At 49.2% G+C, this 23034-nt stretch overlaps 1 protein-coding gene across 3 annotated transcripts; it reads left to right on the top strand.

Annotated features, from left to right (window-relative positions):
* Window positions 1–709: 709 nt before the first annotated feature.
* LOC118383313 (E3 ubiquitin-protein ligase DTX4-like) lies at window positions 710–22933 on the top strand. Of its 3 annotated transcripts, XM_052464919.1 has the most exons (3): window positions 711–1039; window positions 2335–2549; window positions 22406–22933. In XM_052464919.1, exons 1-3 carry the CDS (start codon window positions 954–956, stop codon window positions 22438–22440), a joined length of 336 nt encoding a protein of 111 aa, XP_052320879.1. In that variant the 5' UTR covers window positions 711–953; the 3' UTR covers window positions 22441–22933. The 3 variants fall into 3 exon arrangements, 2 of the variants coding, with proteins under 2 accessions (XP_035625771.1, XP_052320879.1); XM_035769878.2 differs by lacking the exon at window positions 22406–22933 and having other exon boundaries at window positions 710–1039; window positions 2335–3563; XR_004825539.2 differs by lacking the exons at window positions 711–1039; window positions 22406–22933 and adding an exon at window positions 1301–2038 and having other exon boundaries at window positions 2335–3582.
* Window positions 22934–23034: the final 101 nt, after the last annotated feature.

Here is a 23034-nt window from a genome sequence, read left to right as displayed (position 1 = left end):
TGGCTAAAGGACAACAAAGTCAAGGTATTGGAGTGGCCATCACAAAGCCCTGACCTCAATCCTATAGAAAATGTTTGGGCAGAACTGAAAAAGCATGTGCGAGTAAGGAGGCCTACAAACCTGACTCAGTTACACCAGCTCTGTCAGGAGGAATGGGCCAAAATTCACCCAACTTATTGTGGGAAGCTTGTAGAAGGCTACCCTAAACGCTTGACCCAAGTTTTGAACAATTTGAAGGCAACCAAATACTATTTGAGTGTATGTAAACTTCTGGCCCACTGGGAATGTGATGAAGGAAATAAAAGATAGTGTTCCATAAATCAGTATCTCTACTAATATTCTGACATTTTCACATTCTTAAAATAAAGTGGTGATCCTAACTGACATAAAACAGGGGATTTTTACTCGGATTAAATGTCAGGAATTGTGAAAATGTATTTGGCTAAGGTGTATGTAAACTTCTGACTTCAACTGTATATACAAGTAAAATAACACAGAATGGACACACAAATAAATACACCTGCAGTTGGCATAGCCTGTAAGGCAACACTATACACCTTGCTATTTTTGTACTTGCCAATGCATTTACAATTTGGGATAACTTCAGGGCAGATCTGCACCAGTGGCGTACTACTACTTTGGGAAATCAATGCACATGACGGGCTTGCTATAGACAGCCTCCTATGGCTTTGGGCGTGGTATAGAAATAGAACGGAGGTACCAGCCTCCGGAATGGAACATATTCAGTTTCGGAATACAGAGACGGATACGTATGGTTAGCCAGAGGACATCAAATATGTCCAATATTTGCTCTGGAAAACTGAATCAATTCCACCATGGAACTCGAATTCGATATCCAATAAATACGCGCAGGAATTTAATTGAATTGTATTTCATGGATTTATGAAAAGGCGTATTTTTTTTCCATCACTAAAGCCACTTGAGGATTGTAAATGAGAAACATGCGTGTGGAAGACGGGCGGATAGTTAGTCTTGGTTTTGAACCCATTTCTAAAACCAAGCCTCCAACGCAACGAACGTAAGTAACTAGTGAATAGGTCAACAATATATGTGCTTTTCAAATACCAATAAAATGCTGCATTTGTTGTTTGCGTTTTGATTGTGTTTATAAAAAAGGACTAGCCCGTGCGTAAACATGCGTTCCAAATGATCCATGATCACAATACATCATAATCACTTCTATCATAACAAGTCGCCTTTCTCTGAACTTGGACAAGTCAATAGAGAGGCTATAAAACACCTATATAGATACCGGAACGTTTTCCTATTGAATGGGTTCTTTCTTGTGCTCAGCCTAGGTAGTTGTGTACAGTAATTGACACAATTGGTTTACTTGTAGCCTAATGTAGCCCATCTCCCACCCGTGGGACGATACATAGTTACAGTAATGATATGTAATAAACATGTTCAATAGGCCGACTGTACTGTTTCTAGGGAAAATGACGCGATGATTAGCCAATGATCACAAAGAGCTGAGTAATCGCCCACAAACATGTTGTGCCTGGTAGTGAATGAAATTGTATTGTACTGAATGCAACTGTACACCCAATCCGTTCTCTCTGCGTAGCATATACCTGTCCAGCCGGTTTCAAAGATTTGTGAAAGCTCGATCCGGGAGTTACGGGTATTGGTAGGTAGGTCTATTACGAGAGGGGTGTTGGATGTCAGTTTGGAACAGTTCAGCACACGACGCCCCAACGACTGGAACGGAGCTCCTTTCTCTCGCCACTCCAGAAGTGTAGCTTGGTCTCGCCACTTGCGCAACAAGTGACTCTGCCAAAGGGATTTATAAGAATCAGTCGGACACATTTTGTTTCTTTATGCTAGAACGTGACTGAAAAGCAAGTCTTTCAACGAGAATAACAGGAGCACTCTCTCCGTTTCTTTGCCTGTCCACGGTTTATGAAGGCATCACAACCGGGTATAAAATCAGATTTCTCCGTGTTCGACCATGACACGGATGTTTGTGCCCAGATGCTGCGCTCCTTCACATTAGCACGTCGCCGGCTGACTAAATGTAAGATCCTCTTTGTTCATTTAAGGAGACCTGTATTTGTGTGTAGATATCACCTAGCTTCAAGCCCATATAACTTAGAAACTACGGGACTTCGTATAGGCTAGATTGAGCCAAGTGATGTTGGAATCAGTGATGAGACATCGATCCTCGTTTCAATAAACAGCGATAGGCTACTTTGTAGCCAAATCCAAATGAACAAAAAAGTCTAGCCTGGTTCCGGATGTAAACACAACGTCGCGCCTTCTTTTTAAATCATGGTTGCTAACAGAGGAGTATTTTCTCACTTCTCTTTCCAGGGCCACCATGCTCCATGCGTCCGCTGTGGTCGTGTGGGAATGGCTCAACGAACACGGGCGGTGGCGGCCCTACAGCCCGACCGTCTCCCACCACATCGAGGCGGTGATACGAAGCGATCCCCGTGGTGGGAGCGTCGTGCTAGGCCAAGTCGACAACCGCCTCTCGCCCTACATCCTAGACCTGCAGTCGATGCACCAGTTCAGGCAGGACACAGGTAAGAAGACGAGAGCTGAGAGGTGGGAATGGCTGTTGTTGTTGTGGGGATGCCAATGTGGTGTTGTTACGCGCCTGGTGTTGTTTGTGTAAGGCACGTGGATGTATATAGGTGGAGAACGTTTGTGAAACAGCACAGTTTAAAATATATGGCAAATAGAAATCAAAACTGGATGGTCTTAAGAGAGACGGGAAACCACGTGCTTGATGTATTTGATACCATTCCACGTATTCTGCTCCAGTCATTACCACCAGCCAGTTCTCCCCAATTAAGGTCCCACCAACCTCCTGTGATGTCCAGTGAGTGTCTCTGTGTCTCGGTCTGTCCAGAGTGGATATATTGTTATAGACAAAAGTCCTATCAGTATTCTTACTTCTACATAGACAATTTTTAAACATCTTAGGCTCAGTTATCAGTCTGTTCTGGTTTTTACCTCACGTTACTGCACGGCTGTGTTATATTCAGTTCGTTTTGCATGTGGTTCAACTAATAGACTGCTTCACCACTGGGGTGGAGCTTAAAGCTCACAGCTTGGTTCCATTCCGTCATAGAATGAGAATTAAGAATGAATTACAATCAGTTCCATATTCCTACTGGGTCCCTGAGTTAAACCCTCCGCTTGCCTGTCAGACAGAATGGGGTGAAAGTGGGATGACCTACGACAGCTGTACCTCACAGAGCCTTGGCCTCTCTTACGAGAGACATTCTTCCCCCGTAGTCCCCGAATCTAACGCACGCAGCTGCTGTGTGGGGACTGACACTGGGTGGGATAAGCAGAGGGAGCGAGAGAGAAAGGGCACCCTATTTCCTACATAATGCGCTAGTTTTAGTCAAAAGTAGTGCACTACATAGGGAATAGGGTGCTCTTTGTGACAGATCCAGAGTGTAACGGGAAAGCAGAGAGAATGTGATATTTCAAGGCTTAAACAGCAGAGAATCTGAGAATCCGCCTCCGGTAGCCCCCTCCTCCTCCTCTATAGTCTCAGCCACACTGTCTCCTGTTAATGTCTTTAGTCTTGTCTTTAGTTTTGTCAATAGGCCAGATCTGTAGGGGCCAGCGGTGACAGAGGCTTGGGACGTGGGAGAGGGAGATGGAAGGAGGGATAGAAAGAGAGGGGGATAGAAGAGAGGGAGATGGAAGGAGGGATAGAAAGAGAGGGGGATAGAAAGAAGGGAGATGGAAGGAGATGGAATGGAGGGATAGAAAGAGAGGGAGATGGAAGGAGGGGAAGGAGGCAGATGGAAGAGGGAAGAAAGAGGGAGATGGAAGGAGGGATAGAAAGAGAGGGAGATGGAAGGAGGGATAGAAAGAGAGGCAGATGGAAGGAGGGATAGAAAGAGAGGCAGATGGAAGGAGGGAGGCAGATGGAAGGAGGGATAGAAAGAGAGGCAGATGGAAGGAGGGATAGAAAGAGAGGCAGATGGAAGGAGGGATAGAAAGAGGGGGATAGAAAGAGAGGCAGATGGAAGGAGGGATAGAAAGAGGGATAGAAAGGGGATGGAAGGAGGGATAGAAGAGGGAGATGGAAGGAGGGATAGAAAGAAGCAGATGGAAGGAGATGGAAGGAGGGATAGAAAGAGTGGGAGATGGAAGGAGGGATAGAAGAGAGGCAGATGGAAGGAGGGATAGAAAGAGAGGGAGATGGAAGGAGGGATAGAAAGAGAGGCAGATGGAAGGAGGGATAGAAGAGAGGCAGATGGAAGGAGGAATAGAAAGAGAGGCAGATGGAAGGAGGGATAGAAAGAGAGGCAGATGGAAGAGAGGGAGATGGAAGGAGGGATAGAAAGAGTGGGAGATGGAAGGAGGGATAGAAAGAGTGGGAGATGGAAGGAGGGATAGAAAGAGAGGCAGATGGAAGAAAGAGAGGCAGATGGAAGGAGAATAGAAAGAGAGGCAGATGGAAGGAGGGATAGAAAGAGAGGCAGATGGAAGAGAGGGAGATGGAAGGAGGGATAGAAAGAGAGGGAGATGGAAGGAGGGATAGAAAGATGGGAGATGGAAGGAGGGATAGAAAGAGAGGCAGATGGAAGGAGGGATAGAAAGATGGAAGGAGGGATGGAAGGAGGGGATGGAAGGAGGGAAGAGAGGGAGATGGAAGGAGGGAAGAAAGAGAGGGAGATGGAAGGAGGGATAGAAAGAGAGGCAGATGGAAGGAGGGATAGAAAGAGAGGGAGATGGAAGGAGGGATAGAAAGAGAGGCAGATGGAAGGAGGGATAGAAAGAGAGGCAGATGGAAGGAGGGATAGAAAGAAAGGCAGATGGAAGGAGGGATAGAAAGAAAGGCAGATGGAAGGAGGGATAGAAAGAGAGGCAGATGGAAGGAGGGATAGAAAGAAAGGCAGATGGAAGGAGGGATAGAAAGAAAGGCAGATGGAAGGAGGGATAGAAAGAGAGGCAGATGGAAGGAGGGATAGAAAGAGAGGCAGATGGAAGGAGGGATAGAAAGAGAGGGAGATGGAAGGAGGGATAGAAAGAGAGGCAGATGGAAGGAGGGATAGAAAGAGAGGGAGATGGAAGGAGGGATAGAAAGAGAGGCAGATGGAAGGAGGGATAGAAAGAGAGGCAGATGGAAGGAGGGATAGAAAGAGAGGGAGATGGAAGGAGGGATAGAAAGAGAGGCAGATGGAAGGAGGGATAGAAAGAGAGGCAGATGGAAGGAGGGATAGAAAGAGGCAGATGGAAGGAGGGATAGAAAGAAAGGCAGATGGAAGGAGGGATAGAAAGAGAGGCAGATGGAAGGAGGGATAGAAAGAGAGGGAGATGGAAGGAGGGATAGAAAGAGAGGCAGATGGAAGGAGGGATAGAAAGAGAGGCAGATGGAAGGAGGAATAGAAAGAGAGGGAGATGGAAGGAGGGATAGAAAGAGAGGCAGATGGAAGGAGGGATAGAAAGAGAGGGAGATGGAAGGAGGGATAGAAAGAGAGGCAGATGGAAGGAGGGATAGAAAGAGAGGGAGATGGAAGGAGGGATAGAAAAAGAGGCAGATGGAAGGAGGGATAGAAAGAGAGGCAGATGGAAGGAGGGATAGAAAGAGAGGGGGATAGAAAGAGAGGCAGATGGAAGGAGGGATAGAAAGAAAGGGAGATGGAAGGAGGGATAGAAAGAAAGGCAGATGGAAGGAGGGATAGAAAGAGAGGCAGATGGAAGGAGGGATAGAAAGAGAGGGGGATAGAAAGAGAGGGAATCGGAGGGAGGAAATAGGGGAAGCCTATCTATCTCTCTCTCTTTGTTGAAGTTGAGAACAGATGTTTGTTCCTCTATTGTGGCCTAGACATTCACGCAGGGCGCGCACACACACACAAACACACACACACAGGAAGAGTGTGGGAGAGAGTAGTAGGCGCAGAACCCGGGCGCATCGAGTCGGGAGACGGGGTAGAGGGCGTACCGGCAATTCTAAGTTCACCGAAGTGGAAGATGAAGACAAAAGAGAGGACGAGAAAGAAAGAGAGCAGTAACGACAGAACCATCTCTCTTTACCTTGTCGCTCCACTCTGATATTTCACCACAGCTGATGATTGTGTGACACTGTGACACCTCTCCCTCCCACATCCTCTCACAACGTTGGTGCTCGAGACAGACCGCATGACAATACAGAAGCTCGCAGCTCACCGCAGGCCAAGCAGTCTCTAAACAAGCTTTGTGCCCCGTGGGGATCGTTTTAAGCCTCACCATGTTTCTCCTCTCTCCGCGTCCTGGCTTTTCCCACCACTGTGTGATGCGGTGCTTCTGTGATGCCGTCAAAGACTCCCATTACTTTGTTGCTTCAACAACTTTTTTAGAAATATTATTAGACTTTAAATCCCCTTCCTGTAATTCTCCGTAGCTATTGGATGTGGAAACGCAGCTTCCCAACTGTTTACAGGGCTAATAGTCAATCAGGGAAGCCAGACTGAAGGGTTTCCAGTTGTCACTGACGGCTGAGGTTTCCCTTTTTCTGGAGGAGCCCTGTGGAAGGTAAAACCCATCTAGCGTTAGCGTCTGGCTGTCATTTCAGGGAGCCGTTAGCCTTCAGGCTAGCTGCCGTCAACCAACTCAACATCTAGCATTAGCGTATGTCATTTCAGGGAGCCGTTAGCCTTCAGGCTAGCTGCCGTCAACCAACTCAACATCTAGCATTAGCGTATGTCATTTCAGGGAGCCGTTAGCCTTCAGGCTAGCTGCCGTCAACCAACTCAACATCTAGCATTAGCGTATGTCATTTCAGGGAGCCGTTAGCCTTCAGGCTAGCTGCCGTCAACCAACTCAACATCTAGCATTAGCGTATGTCATTTCAGGGAGCCGTTCGCCTTCAGGCTAGCTGCCGTCAACCAACTCAACATCTAGCATTAGCGTCTGTCATTTCAGGGAGTCGTTAGCCTTCAGGCTAGCTGCCATCAACCAACTCAACATCTAGCGTTAGCGTCTCGCTGTCATTTCAGGGAGCCGTTAGCCTTCAGGCTAGCTGCCGTCAACCAACTCAACATCTAGCGTTAGCGTCTCGCTGTCATTTCAGGGAGCCGTTAGCCTTCAGGCTAGCTGCCGTCAACCAACTCAACATCTAGCGTTAGCGTCTGGCTATCATTTCAGGGAGCCGTTAGCCTTCAGTCAAGCTGCCGTCAAACGTCGTTTGGGGAGTCTTTTCTCAAACATAGGCAAATATTTTTCTACCTGAAGTGGGTGAATAGAAAGTAGATTCCCTTTGTAATTCTGAGATGCACTTGCCGACTGAGCCATTGCTGTTACCGTCTGTCAGACAACAGGCAGACTGTTGTGAAAGGACACACCCTTCTGACCACCGATTGATTCACTGACTCCCTCTCTAACACATTGTCAATATGTCTTTCTCGCTCTTTGCTCTCTCTCCCTTCTCTATCTCTCCCTTTTCTGTCTCTCCCTTTTCTGTCTCTCCCTCCTCTCTCTCTCCCTCCTCTGTCTCTCCCTCCTCTGTCTCTCTCCCTTCTCTCTCTCCCTTCTCTGTCTCTCCCTTCTCTATCTCTCCCTCTGTCTCTCTCCTCTCTCTTTTCTCTCTGACTCCTGTCTCTCTCCCCCCTTTTGTCTCTCTCCCTCCTCTCTCTCCTGTCTCTCTCCCTCCTCTCTCTCCTGTCTCTCTCCCCCCTTTTGTCTCTCTGGTCTCCCTCCCCCGTCTCTCTGGTCTCTCTCCCTCCTCTGTCTCTCCGGTCTCTCTCCCTCCTGTCTCTCCGGTCTCTCTCCCTCCTCTGTCTCTCCGGTCTCTCTCCCCCCTCTGTCTCTCTGGTCTCTCTCCACCCTTTTGTCTCTCTGGTCTCCCTCCCCCGTCTCTCTGGTCTCTCTCCCTCCTCTGTCTCTCCGGTCTCTCTCCCTCCTATCTCTCCGGTCTCTCTCCCTCCTGTCTCTCCAGTCTCTCTCCCTCCTCTGTCTCTCCGGTCTCTCTCCCTCCTCTGTCTCTCCGGTCTCTCTCCCTCCTCTGTCTCTCCGGTCTCTCTCCCTCCTCTGTCTCTCCGGTCTCTCTCCCTCCTCTGTCTCTCCGGTCTCTCTCCCTCCTCTGTCTCTCCGGTCTCTCTCCCACCTCTGTCTCTCCGGTCTCTCTCCCTCCTCTGTCTCTCCGGTCTCTCTCCCTCCTCTGTCTCTCTGGTCTCTCTCTCCCTTTTGTCTCTCTCCCTCCTCTGTCTCTCTGGTTTCTCTCTCCCTTTTGTCTCTCTCCCTCCTCTGTCTCTCCGGTCTCTCTCCCTCCTCTGTCTCTCCGGTCTTTCTCCCTCCTCTGTCTCTCCCTTCTGTCAGACTCCTCTGTCTCTCCCTCCTCTGTCTCTCCTGTCTCTCTCCCTCCTCTGTCTCTCCTGTCTCTCTTTTTTGTCTGACTCTCCTGTCTCACCCGCCTGTCTCTCCCTCCTCTGTCTCTCCCTCCTCTGTCTCCTCTGTCTCGCCTGTCTCTCTCCCTCTCATAGACCCAAACTCAAAACCCAAACTCAAACTAATTGTCACATTGGTAAACACACCAACACGACCTTGTGGCATGTTGTGTGTTGTGTTGGGTGTTGTGGTGGGAGAGTTAGAGAATAATGGTTGAAATGACATGTTGGCTGATATAGTCAGAGACTGACAACAGGCAGCTAGACAGAGAGGCTGACAACATACAGATAGACAGAGAGGCTGACAACATACAGATAGGCAGAGAGGCTTACAACAGATAGATAGAAGAGAGGCTGACAACAGGCAGATAGACAGAGAGGCTGACAACAGGCAGATAGACAGAGAGGCTGACAACATACAGATAGGCAGAGAGGCTTACAACATACAGATAGACAGAGAGGCTGACAACATACAGATAGACAGAGAGGCTGACAACATACAGATAGACAGAGAGGCTGACAACATACAGATAGACAGAGAGGCTGACAACAGGCAGATAGACAGAGAGGCTGACAACATACAGATAGACAGAGAGGCTGACAACATACAGATAGACAGAGAGGCTGACAACAGATAGATAGAAGAGAGGCTGACAACAGGCAGATAGACAGAGAGGCTGACAACAGGCAGATAGACAGAGAGGCTGACAACATGCAGATAGACAGAGAGGCTGACAACAGGCAGATAGACAGAGAGGCTGACAACATGCAGATAGGCAGAGAGGCTGACAACATACAGATAGACAGAGAGGCTGACAACATACAGATAGACAGAGAGGCTGGCAACATACAGATAGGCAGAGAGGCTGGCAACATACAGATAGGCAGAGAGGCTGACAACATACAGATAGACAGAGAGGCTGACAACATACAGATAGACAGAGAGGCTGACAACAGGCAGATAGACAGAGAGGCTGACAACATACAGATAGACAGAGAGGGCTGACAACATACAGATAGACAGAGAGGCTGACAACATACAGATAGACAGAGAGGGCTGACAACATACAGATAGACAGAGAGGCTGACAACATACAGATAGGCAGAGAGGGCTGACAACATACAGATAGACAGAGAGGCTGACAACATACAGATAGGCAGAGAGGCTGACAACATGCAGATAGACAGAGAGGCTGACAACATACAGATAGGCAGAGAGGGCTGACAACAGGCAGATAGACAGAGAGGCTGACAACATACAGATAGGCAGAGAGGCTGACAACATACAGATAGACAGAGAGGCTGACAACAGGCAGATAGACAGAGAGGCTGTCAACATACAGATAGGCAGAGAGGCTGACAACATACAGATAGACAGAGAGGGCTGACAACAGGCAGATAGACAGAGAGGCTGACAACATACAGATAGGCAGAGAGGCTGACAACATACAGATAAATAGACAGAGAGGCTGACAACAGGCAGATAGACAGAGAGGGCTGACAACAGGCAGATAAATAGACAGAGAGGCTGACAACAGGCAGATAGACAGAGAGGCTGACAACATACAGATAGGCAGAGAGGCTGGCAACATACAGATAGGCAGAGAGGCTGACAACATACAGATAGACAGAGAGGGCTGACAACAGGCAGATAAATAGACAGAGAGGCTGACAACATACAGATAGACAGAGAGGGCTGACAACAGGCAGATAAATAGACAGAGAGGCTGACAACAGGCAGATAGACAGAGAGGCTGGCAACATACAGATAGACAGAGAGGCTGGCAACATACAGATAGACAGAGAGGGCTGACAACAGGCAGATAAATAGACAGAGAGGCTGACAACATACAGATAGACAGAGAGGCTGACAACATACAGATAGACAGAGAGGGCTGACAACAGGCAGATAAATAGACAGAGAGGCTGACAACATACAGATAGACAGAGAGGCTGGCAACATACAGATAGACAGAGAGGCTGACAACATACAGATAGGCAGAGAGGCTGGCAACATACAGATAGGCAGAGAGGCTGACAACATACAGATAGACAGAGAGGGCTGACAACAGGCAGATAAATAGACAGAGAGGCTGACAACATACAGATAGACAGAGAGGGCTGACAACAGGCAGATAAATAGACAGAGAGGCTGACAACAGGCAGATAGACAGAGAGGCTGACAACAGGCAGATAAATAGACAGAGAGGCTGACAACATACAGATAGACAGAGAGGGCTGACAACAGGCAGATAAATAGACAGAGAGGCTGACAACAGGCAGATAGACAGAGAGGCTGACAACAGGCAGATAGGGCTGACAACAGGCAGATAGACAGAGAGGCTGACAACAGGCAGATAGGCAGAGAGGCTGACAACATACAGATAGACAGAGAGGGCTGACAACAGGCAGATAAATAGACAGAGAGGCTGACAACATACAGATAGACAGAGAGGCTGGCAACATACAGATAGACAGAGAGGCTGACAACATACAGATAGACAGAGAGGCTGACAACATACAGATAGACAGAGAGGCTGACAACATACAGATAGACAGAGAGGCTGACAACAGGCAGAGAGGCTGACAACAGGCAGATAAATAGACAGAGAGGCTGACAACATACAGATAGACAGAGAGGGCTGACAACAGGCAGATAAATAGACAGAGAGGCTGACAACAGGCAGATAGACAGAGAGGCTGACAACATGCAGATAGACAGAGGCTGACAACATGCAGATAGACAGAGAGGCTGACAACATGCAGATAGACAGAGAGGCTGACAACATGCAGATAGACATAGATAGACAGAGAGGCTGACAACATGCAGATAGACAGAGGCTGACAACATGCAGATAGACAGAGAGGCTGACAACATGCAGATAGACAGAGGCTGACAACATGCAGATAGACAGAGGCTGACAACATACAGATAGACAGAGAGGGCTGACAACAGGCAGATAAATAGACAGAGAGGCTGACAACAGGCAGATAAATAGACAGAGAGGCTGACAACATGCAGATAGACAGAGGCTGGCAACATGCAGATAGACAGAGAGGCTGACAACATGCAGATAGACAGAGGCTGACAACATGCAGATAGACAGAGGCTGACAACATGCAGATAGACATAGATAGACAGAGAGTGAATGATCGGCTAAACACACAGATGAGACTGACAGGGAGGCATAGGTGCTATGGATAGGGAAGCACAGAGGGGGCTGGGGGGGGGCTGGTCTTAGAACACACACACACACACACACACACACACACACACACACACACACACACACACACACACACACACACACACACACACACACACACACACACACACACACACACACTGGTCTTGGAAGAAGCAGCCAGCTGTCGTCTGATGCTCAGAGGCCCTGTTGCTGCTCCAGCTGGTCCAGCCGAAGGGGACACGTTTCCCAGACACCCACAAAGCCTGGGGTCGGGGTCACGGGGTCACCCTGGGGGAGAAAGGGTGGAGGCAAACTAAACATAAGCCAAACCTGACAAGACAGGCCACTTCTAAGTAGAACCAGGCTGGACAAAGAGGCAGCGAGAAAGAGAGGAATAGCGAGGGGAGGAGAGAGAGAAGATATTGAGAGAGAGAGAAAGATGGAGAGAGGGTAAGAGAGAGAAAGAGTGGAGGTGAAGTACAGATAGAGGGGGAATGGTGGAGAGGAGAGACTGGAGAGGGAGGTGGGCAGACAGAGAGAGACAGAGGGGGGAGTAGAACAGAACAGAAAGGTTTCCCCCAGCCCAATAGGTTGTTGGAGGAGGAGGAGAGAGAGAGAGAGAGAGAGACAGAGGGGGGGAGTAGAACAGAACAGAAAGGTTTCCCCCAGCCCAATAGGTTGTTGGAGGAGGAGGAGAGAGAGAGAGAGAGAGAGAGAGAGAGAGAGAGAGAGAGAGAGAGAGAGAGAGAGAGAGAGAGAGAGAGAGAGGGGGAGTAGAACAGAACAGAAAGGTTTCCCCCAGCCCAATAGGTTGTTGGAGGAGAGAGAGAGAGAGAGAGAGAGAGAGAAGAACAGAACATAATGTTTCCCCCAGCCCAACAGGTTGTTGGAGGAGGAGAGAGAGAGAGAGGGAGAGAGAGAGAGAGAGAGAGAGAGAGAGAGAGAGAGAGAGGGGGAGTAGAACAGAACAGAATGTTTCCCCCAGCCCAATAGGTTGTTGGAGGAGAGAGAGAGAGAGAGAGAGAGAGAGAGAGAGAGGGGAGTAGAACAGAACAGAATGTTTCCCCCAGCCCAATAGGTTGTTGGAGGAAGAGAGAGAGAGAGAGAGAGAGAGAGAGAGAGAGAGAGAGAGAGAGAGAGAGAGAGAGAGAGAGAGAGAGAGAGAGAGAGAGAGAGAGAGAGAGAGAGAGAGAGCGACACAGAGGGGGGAGTAGAACAGAACAGAATGTTTTCCCCAGCCCAATAGGTTGTTGGAGAGAGAGAGAGAGAGAGAGAGAGAGAGACAGAAGGGGGAGTAGAACAGAACAGAAAGGTTTTCCCCAGCCCAATAGGTTGTTAGAGAGAGAGAGAGAGAGAGACAGAGGGGGAGTAGAACAGAACAGAAAGGTTTTCCCCAGCCCAATAGGTTGTTAGAGAGAGAGAGAGAGAGAGAGACAGAGGGGGGAGTAGAACAGAACAGAAAGGTTTCCCCCAGCCCAATAGGTTGTTGGAGAGAGAGAGAGAGTGACGGAGGGGGGTGTAGAACAGAACGTTCCCCCTAGTACAACTCAGTAGGTTGTTGTGCAACAGTCTGTGTCAGGTTACTTCAGGGCCCCAGGGCCTCTCGAGTGCCGTCAGTCACTGCGTGTTTCACAACGTAGGCCTTGGATTAGGAGCAGAGAGCACACACACACACACACACACACACACACACACACACACACACACACACACACACACACACACACACACACACACACACACACACACACACACACACACACACACACACACACACACACACACACACACACACACACACACAGGGTCATGCATGAAGAGTGCACAGACACACACACATATGCTCAAACGCTCTACACACACACACAAGCACCCATATGCAATGACGCACACACACTGGATTGTGTTTCATTCTATCTGATGGCTCTCGTGTTTGGGCTAAGAGGGTTGGAGGGCTACAAAGAGAAGGAACTCCCGAGGGGCGCAGTGGTCTAAGACACGGCATCTCAGTGCAAGAGACGTCCAGGCTGCCTCACATCTGGCTGTGATTGGAGTCCCATAGGCGCACAATTGTCCCAGCGTTGTCTGGGTTTGGCCGGGGTAGGCCGTCATTGTAAATAAGAATTTGTTCTTAACTAACTTGCCTAGTTAAATGAAGGTTAAATGAGATAGAATCAATCGATGTGAGTGTTGTTTTTGTGCTTCTAGGTTGTGCCGGCCATATTGTGAAGTCCTTGTTTACTGTTTTGGTAGTTTATACTCTCTCTCTCTCTCTCTCTCTATTTCTCTCTCTGTCTCTCTTTATCTCAATTTAAGGGGCTTTATTGGCATGGGAAACATATGTTTACATTGCCAAAGCAAGTGAATTAGATAATAAACAAAAGTGACATGAACAGTGAACATTACACTCACAGAAGTTCCAAAAGAATAAAGACATGTCAAATGGCATATTATGTCTATATACAGTGTTGTAATGATGTGTAAATAGTTAAAGTCCAAAATAAATCAACATAAATATAGCAGCAGGATGGAGAGAGGAGAGGAGAGGGGAGGGGAGGGGAGGGGAGAAGAGGAGAGGAGAGGAGGGGAGAGGAGAGGGGAGGGAGGGGAGGAGGGGAGAGGAGAGGAGAGGGGAGGAGAGGGGAGGAGAGGGGAGGGGAGAAGAGGAGAGGAGAGGAGAGGGGGGGGGAGGGGAGAAGAGGAGAGGAGAGGGGAGGGGAGGAGAGGGGAGAAGAGGAGAGGAGAGGAGAGGGGAGGAGAGGGGAGAAGAGGAGAGGAGAGGGCTTCTGTGTAGAAGATCATCTGAGGTCAGTCAGACTAGAACACAGAGAAATGAGGAACCAGGGAAAAGAGAGATGAAGAGAGGGGGAGGGGCATTAGAAACCATAGCTCTTCTTTTAGAAGGGATCGAGCAGACATCTTTATGTCCCTTCTTCCCGTTCCCCTGCTTTGTCTCTTCTTCTCCTTCCCCTGCTTTGTCTCTTCTTCTCCTTCCCCTGCTCTGTCTCTCCTTCTCCTTCCCCTGTTTTGTCTCTTCTTCTCCTTCCCCTGTTTTGTCTCTTCTTCTCCTTCCCCTGCTCTGTCTCTCCTTCTCCTTCCCCTGTTTTGTCTCTTCTTCTCCTTCCCCTGCTTTGTCTCTTCTTCTCCTTCCCCTGCTTTGTCTCTTCTTCTCCTTCCCCTGCTTTGTCTCTTCTTCTCCTTCCCCTGCTTTGTCTCTTCTTCTCCTTCCCCTGCTTTGTCTCTTCTTCTCCTTCCCCTGCTTTGTCTCTTCTTCTCCTTCCCCTGTTTTGTCTCTTCTTCTCCTTCCCCTGCTTTGTCTCTTCTTCTCCTTCCCCTGTTTTGTCTCTTTCTTCCCCTGCTTTGTCTCTTCTTCTCTTCCCTGCTTTTCTCCTTCCTTCCCCTGTTTTGTCTCTTCTTCTCCTTCCCCTGCTTTGTCTCTTCTTCTCCTTCCCCTGCTTTGTCTCTTCTTCTCCTTCCCCTGCTTCTGTCTCTTCTTCCCTTCCTTCCCCTGCTTTGTCTCTTCTTCTCCTTCCCCTGTTTTGTCTCTTCTTCCCTTTGTCTCTTCTTCTCCTTCCCCTGTTTTGTCTCTTCTTCTCCTTCCCCTGTTTTGTCTCTTCTTCTCCTTCCCCTGTTTTGTCTCTTCTTCCCGTTCCCCTGTTTTGTCTCTTCTTCTCCTTCCCCTGCTTTGTCTCTTCTTCTCCTTCCCCTGCTTTGTCTCTTCTTCTCCTTCCCCTGCTTTGTCTCTTCTTCTCCTTCCCCTGCTTTGTCTCTTCTTCTCCTTCCCCTGCTTTGTCTCTTCTTCTCCTTCCCCTGCTTTGTCTCTTCTTCTCCTTCCCCTGTTTTGTCTCTTCTTCTCCTTCCCCTGCTTTGTCTCTTCTTCTCCTTCCCCTGCTTTGTCTCTTCTTCTCCTTCCCCTGCTTTGTCTCTTCTTCTCCTTCCCCTGTTTTGTCTCTTCTTCTCCTTCCCCTGCTCTGTCTCTTCTTCTCCTTCCCCTGTTTTGTCTCTTCTTCTCCTTTGTCTCTTCTTCTCCTTCCCCTGTTTTGTCTCTTCTTTCCTTCCCCTGTCTCTTCTTCTCCTTCCCCTGCTTTGTCTCTTCTTCTCCTTCCCCTGCTTTGTCTCTTCTTCTCCTTCCCCTGCTTTGTCTCTTCTTCTCCTTCCCCTGCTTTGTCTCTTCTTCTCCTTCCCCTGCTTTGTCTCTTCTTCTCCTTCCCCTGCTTTGTCTCTTCTTCTCCTTCCCCTTTGTCTCTTCTTCTCCTTCCCCTGCTTTGTCTCTCCCCTTCTCCTTCTCCCCTGCTTTGTCTCTTCTTCTCCTTCCCCTGCTTTGTCTCTTCTTCTCCTTCCCCTGCTTCTGTCTCTCCTTCTCCTTCCCCTGTTTTGTCTCTTCTTCTCCTTCCCCTGTTTTGTCTCTTCTTCTCCTTCCCCTGCTTTGTCTCTTCTTCTCCTTCCCCTGCTTTGTCTCTTCTTCTCCTTCCCCTGCTTTGTCTCTTCTTCTCCTTCCCCTGCTTTGTCTCTTCTTCTCCTTCCCCTGCTTTGTCTCTTCTTCTCCTTCCCCTGCTTTGTCTCTTCTTCTCCTTCCCCTGCTTTTCTTCTCTTCTCTCTTCTCTTCTCCCCCTGCTTTGTCCTTCTTCTCTTTGTCTCTTCCTTCCCTTGTCTCTTCTTCTCCTTCCCCTGTTTTGTCTCTTCTTCTCCTTCCCCTGTCTCTTCTTCTCCTTTTTGTCTCTTCTTCTCCTTCCCCTGTTTTGTCTCTTCTTCTCCTTCCCCTGCTTTGTCTCTTCTTCTCCTTCCCCTGCTTTGTCTCTTCTTCTCCTTCCCCTGTTTTGTCTCTTCTTCTCCTTCCCCTGTTTTCTCTTCTTCTCCTTCCCCTCTTTGTCTTCTTCTCCTTCCCCTGTTTTGTCTCTTCTTCTCCTTCCCCTGCTTTGTCTCTTCTTCTCCTTCCCCTGCTTTGTCTCTTCTTCTCCTTCCCCTGCTTTGTCTCTTCTTCTCCTTCCCCTGCTTTGTCTCTTCCTTCTCTTCTCTCCTTCCCCTGCTTTGTCTCTTCTTCTCCTTCCCCTGCTTTGTCTCTTCTTCTCCTTCCCCTGCTTTGTCTCTTCTTCTCCTTCTTTGTCTCTTCTTCTTTCCTTCTCTGTCTTCTCCTTCCCCTGCTTTGTCTCTTCTTCTCCTTCCCCTGCTTTGTCTCTTCCTTCTCCTTCCCCTGTTTTGTCTCTTCTTCTCCTTCCCCTGCTTTGTCTCTTCTTCTCCTTCCCCTGCTTTGTCTCTTCTTCTCCTTCCCCTGCTTTGTCTCTTCTTCTCCTTCCCCTGCTTTGTCTCTTCTTCTCCTTCCCCTGCTTTGTCTCTTCTCTCCTTCCTTTGTCTCTTCTTCTCCTTCCCCTGCTTTGTCTCTTCTTCTCCTTCCCCTGCTCTGTCTCTCCTTCTCCTTCCCCTGCTTTGTCTCTTCTTCTCCTTCCCCTGCTTTGTCTCTTCTTCTCCTTCCCCTGCTTTGTCTCTTCTTCTCCTTCCCCTGTTTTGTCTCTTCTTCTCCTTCCCCTGCTTTGTCTCTTCTTCTCCTTCCCCTGCTTTGTCTCTTCTTCTCCTTCCCCTGCTTTGTCTCTTCTTCTCCTTCCCCTGTTTTGTCTCTTCTTCTCCTTCCCCTGCTGTGTCTCTTCTTCTCCTTCCCCTGCTTTGTCTCTCCTTCTCCTTCCCCTGCTCTGTCTCTCCTTCTCCTTCCCCTGCTTTGTCTCTTCTTCTCCTTCCCCTGCTTTGTCTCTTCTTCTCCTTCCCCTGCTTTGTCTCTTCTTCTCCTTCCCCTGCTTTGTCTCTTCTTCTCCTTTGTCTCTTCTTCTCCTTCCCCTGCTTTGTCTCTTCTTCTCCTTCCCCTGCTTTGTCTCTTCTTCTCCTTCCCCTGCTTTGTCTCTTCTTCTCCTTCCCCTGCTTTGTCTCTTCTTCTCCTTCCCCTGCTCTGTCTCTCCTTCTCCTTCCCCTGCTTTGTCTCTGCTTGTGACATCAGAGTGCTGCTACAGTGCAACATAGATTCTGTTCCATTAGTGGCGTTTTCTCTCTGTTTTGAGAAAACGACATTCAGGCACAAGGCTGGCTTTCCTATTGAAACTAAAGGACAAAGGAAGGAGAGACGGGGCCTTGGGTCGGTCTGGTCTGTCAACCGAAAAGATTCTGTCGGAGTTAGTCAACATTTTCCTGCTCTCTTTTTCTCTCTTTCCTTTCGCAATTGTGTGTGTGTGTGTGTGTGTGTGTGTGTTGTTTCTGTCTGCGTGTGTGTGTGTGTGTGTGTGTGTGTGTGTGTGTGTGTGTGTGTGTGTGTGTGTGTGTGTGTGTGTGTGTGTGTGTGTGTGTGTGTTTGCTTCAGTGAGCAGAGCAGGAATTCAACTCTAAGAGTGAGGGGCAACAGGTAGTGGACCGCTTGACTGGCCAGGTTTGAGAATGGCTTGAAGGCATGTTTCTCACAGTCACACACACACTGACCAGTGTGTGTGTGTGTGTGTGTGTGTGTGTGTGTGTGTGTGTGTGTGTGTGGATCATGTAGTGACATGGAGACTGTCTCCCAGATCCGTGAGAGAAATTCGACTCAATATGGCATAAGGGTCTGCTATACAAATGGATGGAAAACAGTGTTGGAGGAGAAATATACAACATTATTAAATCCAAGTACACAAACAACAAGTGTGCTGTTACAATTGGTCAAAAGAACACACACATTTCTTTCCACATTGCCGTGGGGTGAGACCGGGATGCAGCTTAAACCCACCATCTTCAACATATATATCAACGAATTGACAAGGGCACTAGAACAGTCTGCAGCACCCGGCCTCACTCACCCTGCTAGAATCTGAAGTAGGACTAGGTGATATGGCCTGAAACTCATTTCTCCAGTCTTTTCAAACTTATGGGCTATTCACGATACATATCTCCATTTACAAAACAAATACATCTCTAAATAAGCTGTGTTCTACAATTAAAGGTCAAATACACTGCATTTAATCAAATTAATTCACGCTCTTAAAAACCAATAATATTTAGAAAAACTCAATTCTGCGATACAGGCATTTGGAATATTGAGCAACAACATACATTCAAATTAATCAAATGAATTTGATATATCACCCAGCCCTAATCTGAAGTCAAATGTCTACTGTTTGCTGATGATCTAGTGCTTCTGTCCCCAACCAAGGAGGGCCTACAGCAGCACCGAGATCATCTGCACAGATTCAGATTCTGTCTGGTTGACCTGTGCCCTGACAGTAAATCTCAGTAAGACCAAAATAATGGTGTTCCAAAAAAGGTCCAGTTGCCAGGACCACAAATACAAATTCCATCTAGACACCGTTGCCCTAGAGCACACAAAGAACCATACATACCTCGGCCTAAACATCAGCGCCACAGGTAACTTCCACAAAGCTGTGAACGATCTGAAAAACAACGCAAGATGGGCCATCAAAACTAAAATTCTACATACTAATTAGGGTCTGGCTAAAAGACTTGAATCAGTAATAGAACCCATTGCCCTTTATGATTCCCAACCCTTCCATAACAAAGCTCTTCTCTAAGGCAGTTGTTCCCAAACATTTTATAGTCCCGTACCCCTTCAAACATTTAACCTTCAGCCGCGTACCCCCTCTAGCACCAGGGTCAGCACACTCTCAAATGTTGTTTTTTTACATCATTGTAAGCCTGCCACACACACACTATATGATACATTTATTAAACATAAGAATGAGTGTGAGTTTTTGCCACAACCCGGCTCATGGGAAGTGACAAAGAGCTCTTACAGGACCAGGCCACAAATAATAATAATCAATAATTTTGCTCTTTCTTTAGCCATCTGACATATGAAAACTTATTTGTTCATCAAAAATGGTGAATAACTCATCACAGCGTTCAGCGATCGATGTCACCGGCTTCCTCGCCAGCGCCGCTCCATTTCTCATATGTCCATTTGTTTTGTCTTGTTCCATTACACACCTGGTTTTCATTCCATAATCACACTGCATGTATTTAGTCCTCTGTTCCCCTCCATGTCTTTGTGTGTAATTGTTTATTGTTACGTGGATTTTGTCAGGCGCTATACATTTCCTGTGTTCCGTGTTTTTGGCACGTTATTGTTCTTTATGTGCTGTCATTTTTGGACCGGAATTAAAGTGCGCCTCCCTACACACCCCTGACAACAGGTTAATGAAGGGTCTGCTTGAAAGGATGCACATCACTCTGTAATGTAGGGTTGTATTGGAGAGAGTCTCAGTATCTGTTGCTTTTATACGTCTTACTACTCGAAAGTCCTCTTTATTCTCGCTACAAAAACTCCTGTGGCTTATTTTTCAAATGGTCATGTTTCGTTTCTAAATATCTGCTCAAAGGGGAAGGTTTCCTGCGAGAGAGTAACGGTTCATGTGATTGGATGTTCATTATTTGACTAGGCTACCTGTATTTGACATTGTGTTGTTATTTCGCTGAGCCCAAATGTATAACCCCTCGATGGCATTGTGCCTACCCCCGATGGCATTGTGCCTACCCCCGATGGCATTGCGCGTACCCCCGATGGCATTGCGCGTACCCCCGATGGCATTGCGCCTACCCCCGATGGCATTGCGCCTACCCCCGATGGCATTGCGCCTACCCCCGATGGCATTGCGCCTACCCCCGATGGCATTGCGCCTACACCCGATGGCATTGCGCCTACCCCCGATGGCATTGCGCCTACCCCCGATGGCATTGTGCCTACCCCCGATGGCATTGCGCCTACCCCCGATGGCATTGCGCCTACCCCCGATGGCATTGCGCCTACCCCGATGGCATTGCGCCTACCCCGATGGCATTGCGCCTACCCCGATGGCATTGCGCCTACCCCCGATGGCATTGCGCCTACCCCGATGGCATTGCGCCTACCCCCGATGGCATTGCGCCTACCCCCGATGGCATTGCGCCTACACCCGATGGCATTGCGCCTACCCCCGATGGCATTGCGCCTACCCCCGATGGCATTGCGCCTACCCCCGATGGCATTGCGCCTACCCCCGATGGCATTGCGCCTACCCCGATGGCATTGCGCCTACCCCGATGGCATTGCGCCTACCCCCGATGGCATTGCGCCTACCCCGATGGCATTGCGCCTACCCCGATGGCATTGCGCCTACCCCGATGGCATTGCGCCTACCCCGATGGCATTGCGCCTACCCCCGATGGCATTGCGCCTACCCCGATGGCATTGCGCCTACCCCGATGGCATTGCGCCTACCCCCGATGGCATTGCGCCTACCCCGATGGCATTGCGCCTACCCCCGATGGCATTGCGCCTACCCCCGATGGCATTGCGCCTACCCCGATGGCATTGCGCCTACCCCCGATGGCATTGCGCCTACCCCCGATGGCATTGCGCCTACCCCCGATGGCATTGCGCCTACCCCGATGGCATTGCGCCTACCCCCGATGGCATTGCGCCTACCCCCGATGGCATTGCGCCTACCCCCGATGGCATTGCGCCTACCCCGATGGCATTGCGCCTACCCCCGATGGCATTGCGCCTACCCCCGATGGCATTGCGCCTACACCCGATGGCATTGCGCCTACCCCCGATGGCATTGCGCCTACCCCCGATGGCATTGCGCCTACCCCGATGGCATTGCGCCTACCCCGATGGCATTGCGCCTACCCCGATGGCATTGCGCCTACCCCGATGGCATTGCGCCTACCCCGATGGCATTGCGCCTACCCCGATGGCATTGCGCCTACCCCGATGGCATTGCGCCTACCCCGATGGCATTGCGCCTACCCCCGATGGCATTGCGCCTACCCCCGATGGCATTGCGCCTACCCCCGATGGCATTGCGCCTACCCCCGATGGCATTGCGCCTACCCCGATGGCATTGCGCCTACCCCGATGGCATTGCGCCTACCCCCGATGGCATTGCGCCTACCCCCGATGGCATTGCGCCCTACCCCGATGGCATTGCGCCTACCCCGATGGCATTGCGCCTACCCCGATGGCATTGCGCCTACACCCGATGGCATTGCGCCTACCCCCGATGGCATTGCGCCTACCCCCGATGGCATTGCGCCTACACCCGATGGCATTGCGCCTACCCCCGATGGCTTTGCGCCTACCCCGGTGGCATTGCGCCTACCCCGATGGCATTGCGCCTACACCCGATGGCATTGCGCCTACCCCCGATGGCATTGCGCCTACCCCCGATGGCATTGCGCCTACCCCCGATGGCATTGCGCCTACCCCGATGGCATTGTGCCTACCCCCGATGGCATTGCGCCTACCCCCGATGGCATTGCGCGTACAATTAGACCCAAACAAATCATGAGAAAACAAAAAGATAATTACTTGACACATTGGAAAGAATCAATTCTAGCAAACTAGAATGCTATTTGGCCCTAAACAGAGAGAACACAGTGGCAGAATACCTGACCACTGTGACTGACCCAAACTTAAGGAAAGCTTTGACTATGTACAGACTCAGTGGGCATAGCCTTGCTATTGAGAAAGGTCGCCGTAGGCAGACCTGGCTCTCAAGAGAAGACGAGCTATGTGCACACTGCCCACAAAATGAGGGCGAAACTGAGCTGCACTTCCTAACCTCCTGCCAAATGTATGACCATAATAGAGACACATATTTCCCTTAGATTACACAAACTCCCATATCTATTGGGTGAAATACCAGCAAGATGTGTGAAGAAGGGCAACCAGTGAAGAACACCAATGTAAATACAACCCATATTTATGTTTATCTATCTTCCCCTTTGCACTTTAACTATTTGCATATTGTTACAACACTGTAACAACACTGTATATAGACATAATATGACATTTTAAATGCTTGTCCGTGTAATGTTTACTGTTCATGATCTATTTCACTTGCTTTTTAGAGAGAGAGAGAGAGACCCCTGAGACAGGTGGATAGACTGTCCATCTGGAACCTATTGTTCCCCTCTGCTTCACCCCTCCTGTCAACACACACACTCCGGTTCTCTCACACACACTAACTGACCAGTACAGACTGTTGATTGAGTAACGGTGGGAGGAAGAGGAACAGACTGTTGATTGAGTAACGGTGGGAGGAAGAGGAACAGCCATCTGTTGAAAGAGTAACGGTGGGAGGAAGAGGAACAGCCATCTGTTGAAAGAGTAACGGTGGGAGGAAGAGGAACAGCCATCTGTTTAAAGAGTAACGGTGGGAGGAAGAGGAACAGCCATCTGTTTAAAGAGTAACGGTGGGAGGAAGAGGAACAGCCATCTGTTGAAAGAGTAACGGTGGGAGGAAGAGGAACAGCCATCTGTTGAAAGAGTAACGGTGGGAGGAAGAGGAACAGCCATCTGTTGAAAGAGTAACGGTGGGAGGAAGAGGAACAGCCATCTGTTTAAAGAGTAACGGTGGGAGGAAGAGGAACAGCCATCTGTTTGGGAGGAAGAGGAAAGCCATCTGTTAATGGTGGGAGGAAGAGGAACAGCCATCTGTTGAAAGAGTAATGGTGGGAGGAAGAGGAACAGCCATCTG

Source organism: Oncorhynchus keta, chromosome 16, assembly GCF_023373465.1.
Source record: "Oncorhynchus keta strain PuntledgeMale-10-30-2019 chromosome 16, Oket_V2, whole genome shotgun sequence".
Lineage (NCBI taxonomy): Eukaryota > Metazoa > Chordata > Actinopteri > Salmoniformes > Salmonidae > Oncorhynchus > Oncorhynchus keta.
The sequence above is the reverse complement of the archived record's forward strand: the minus strand, read 5'-3'. Positions and strand labels throughout refer to the sequence as shown.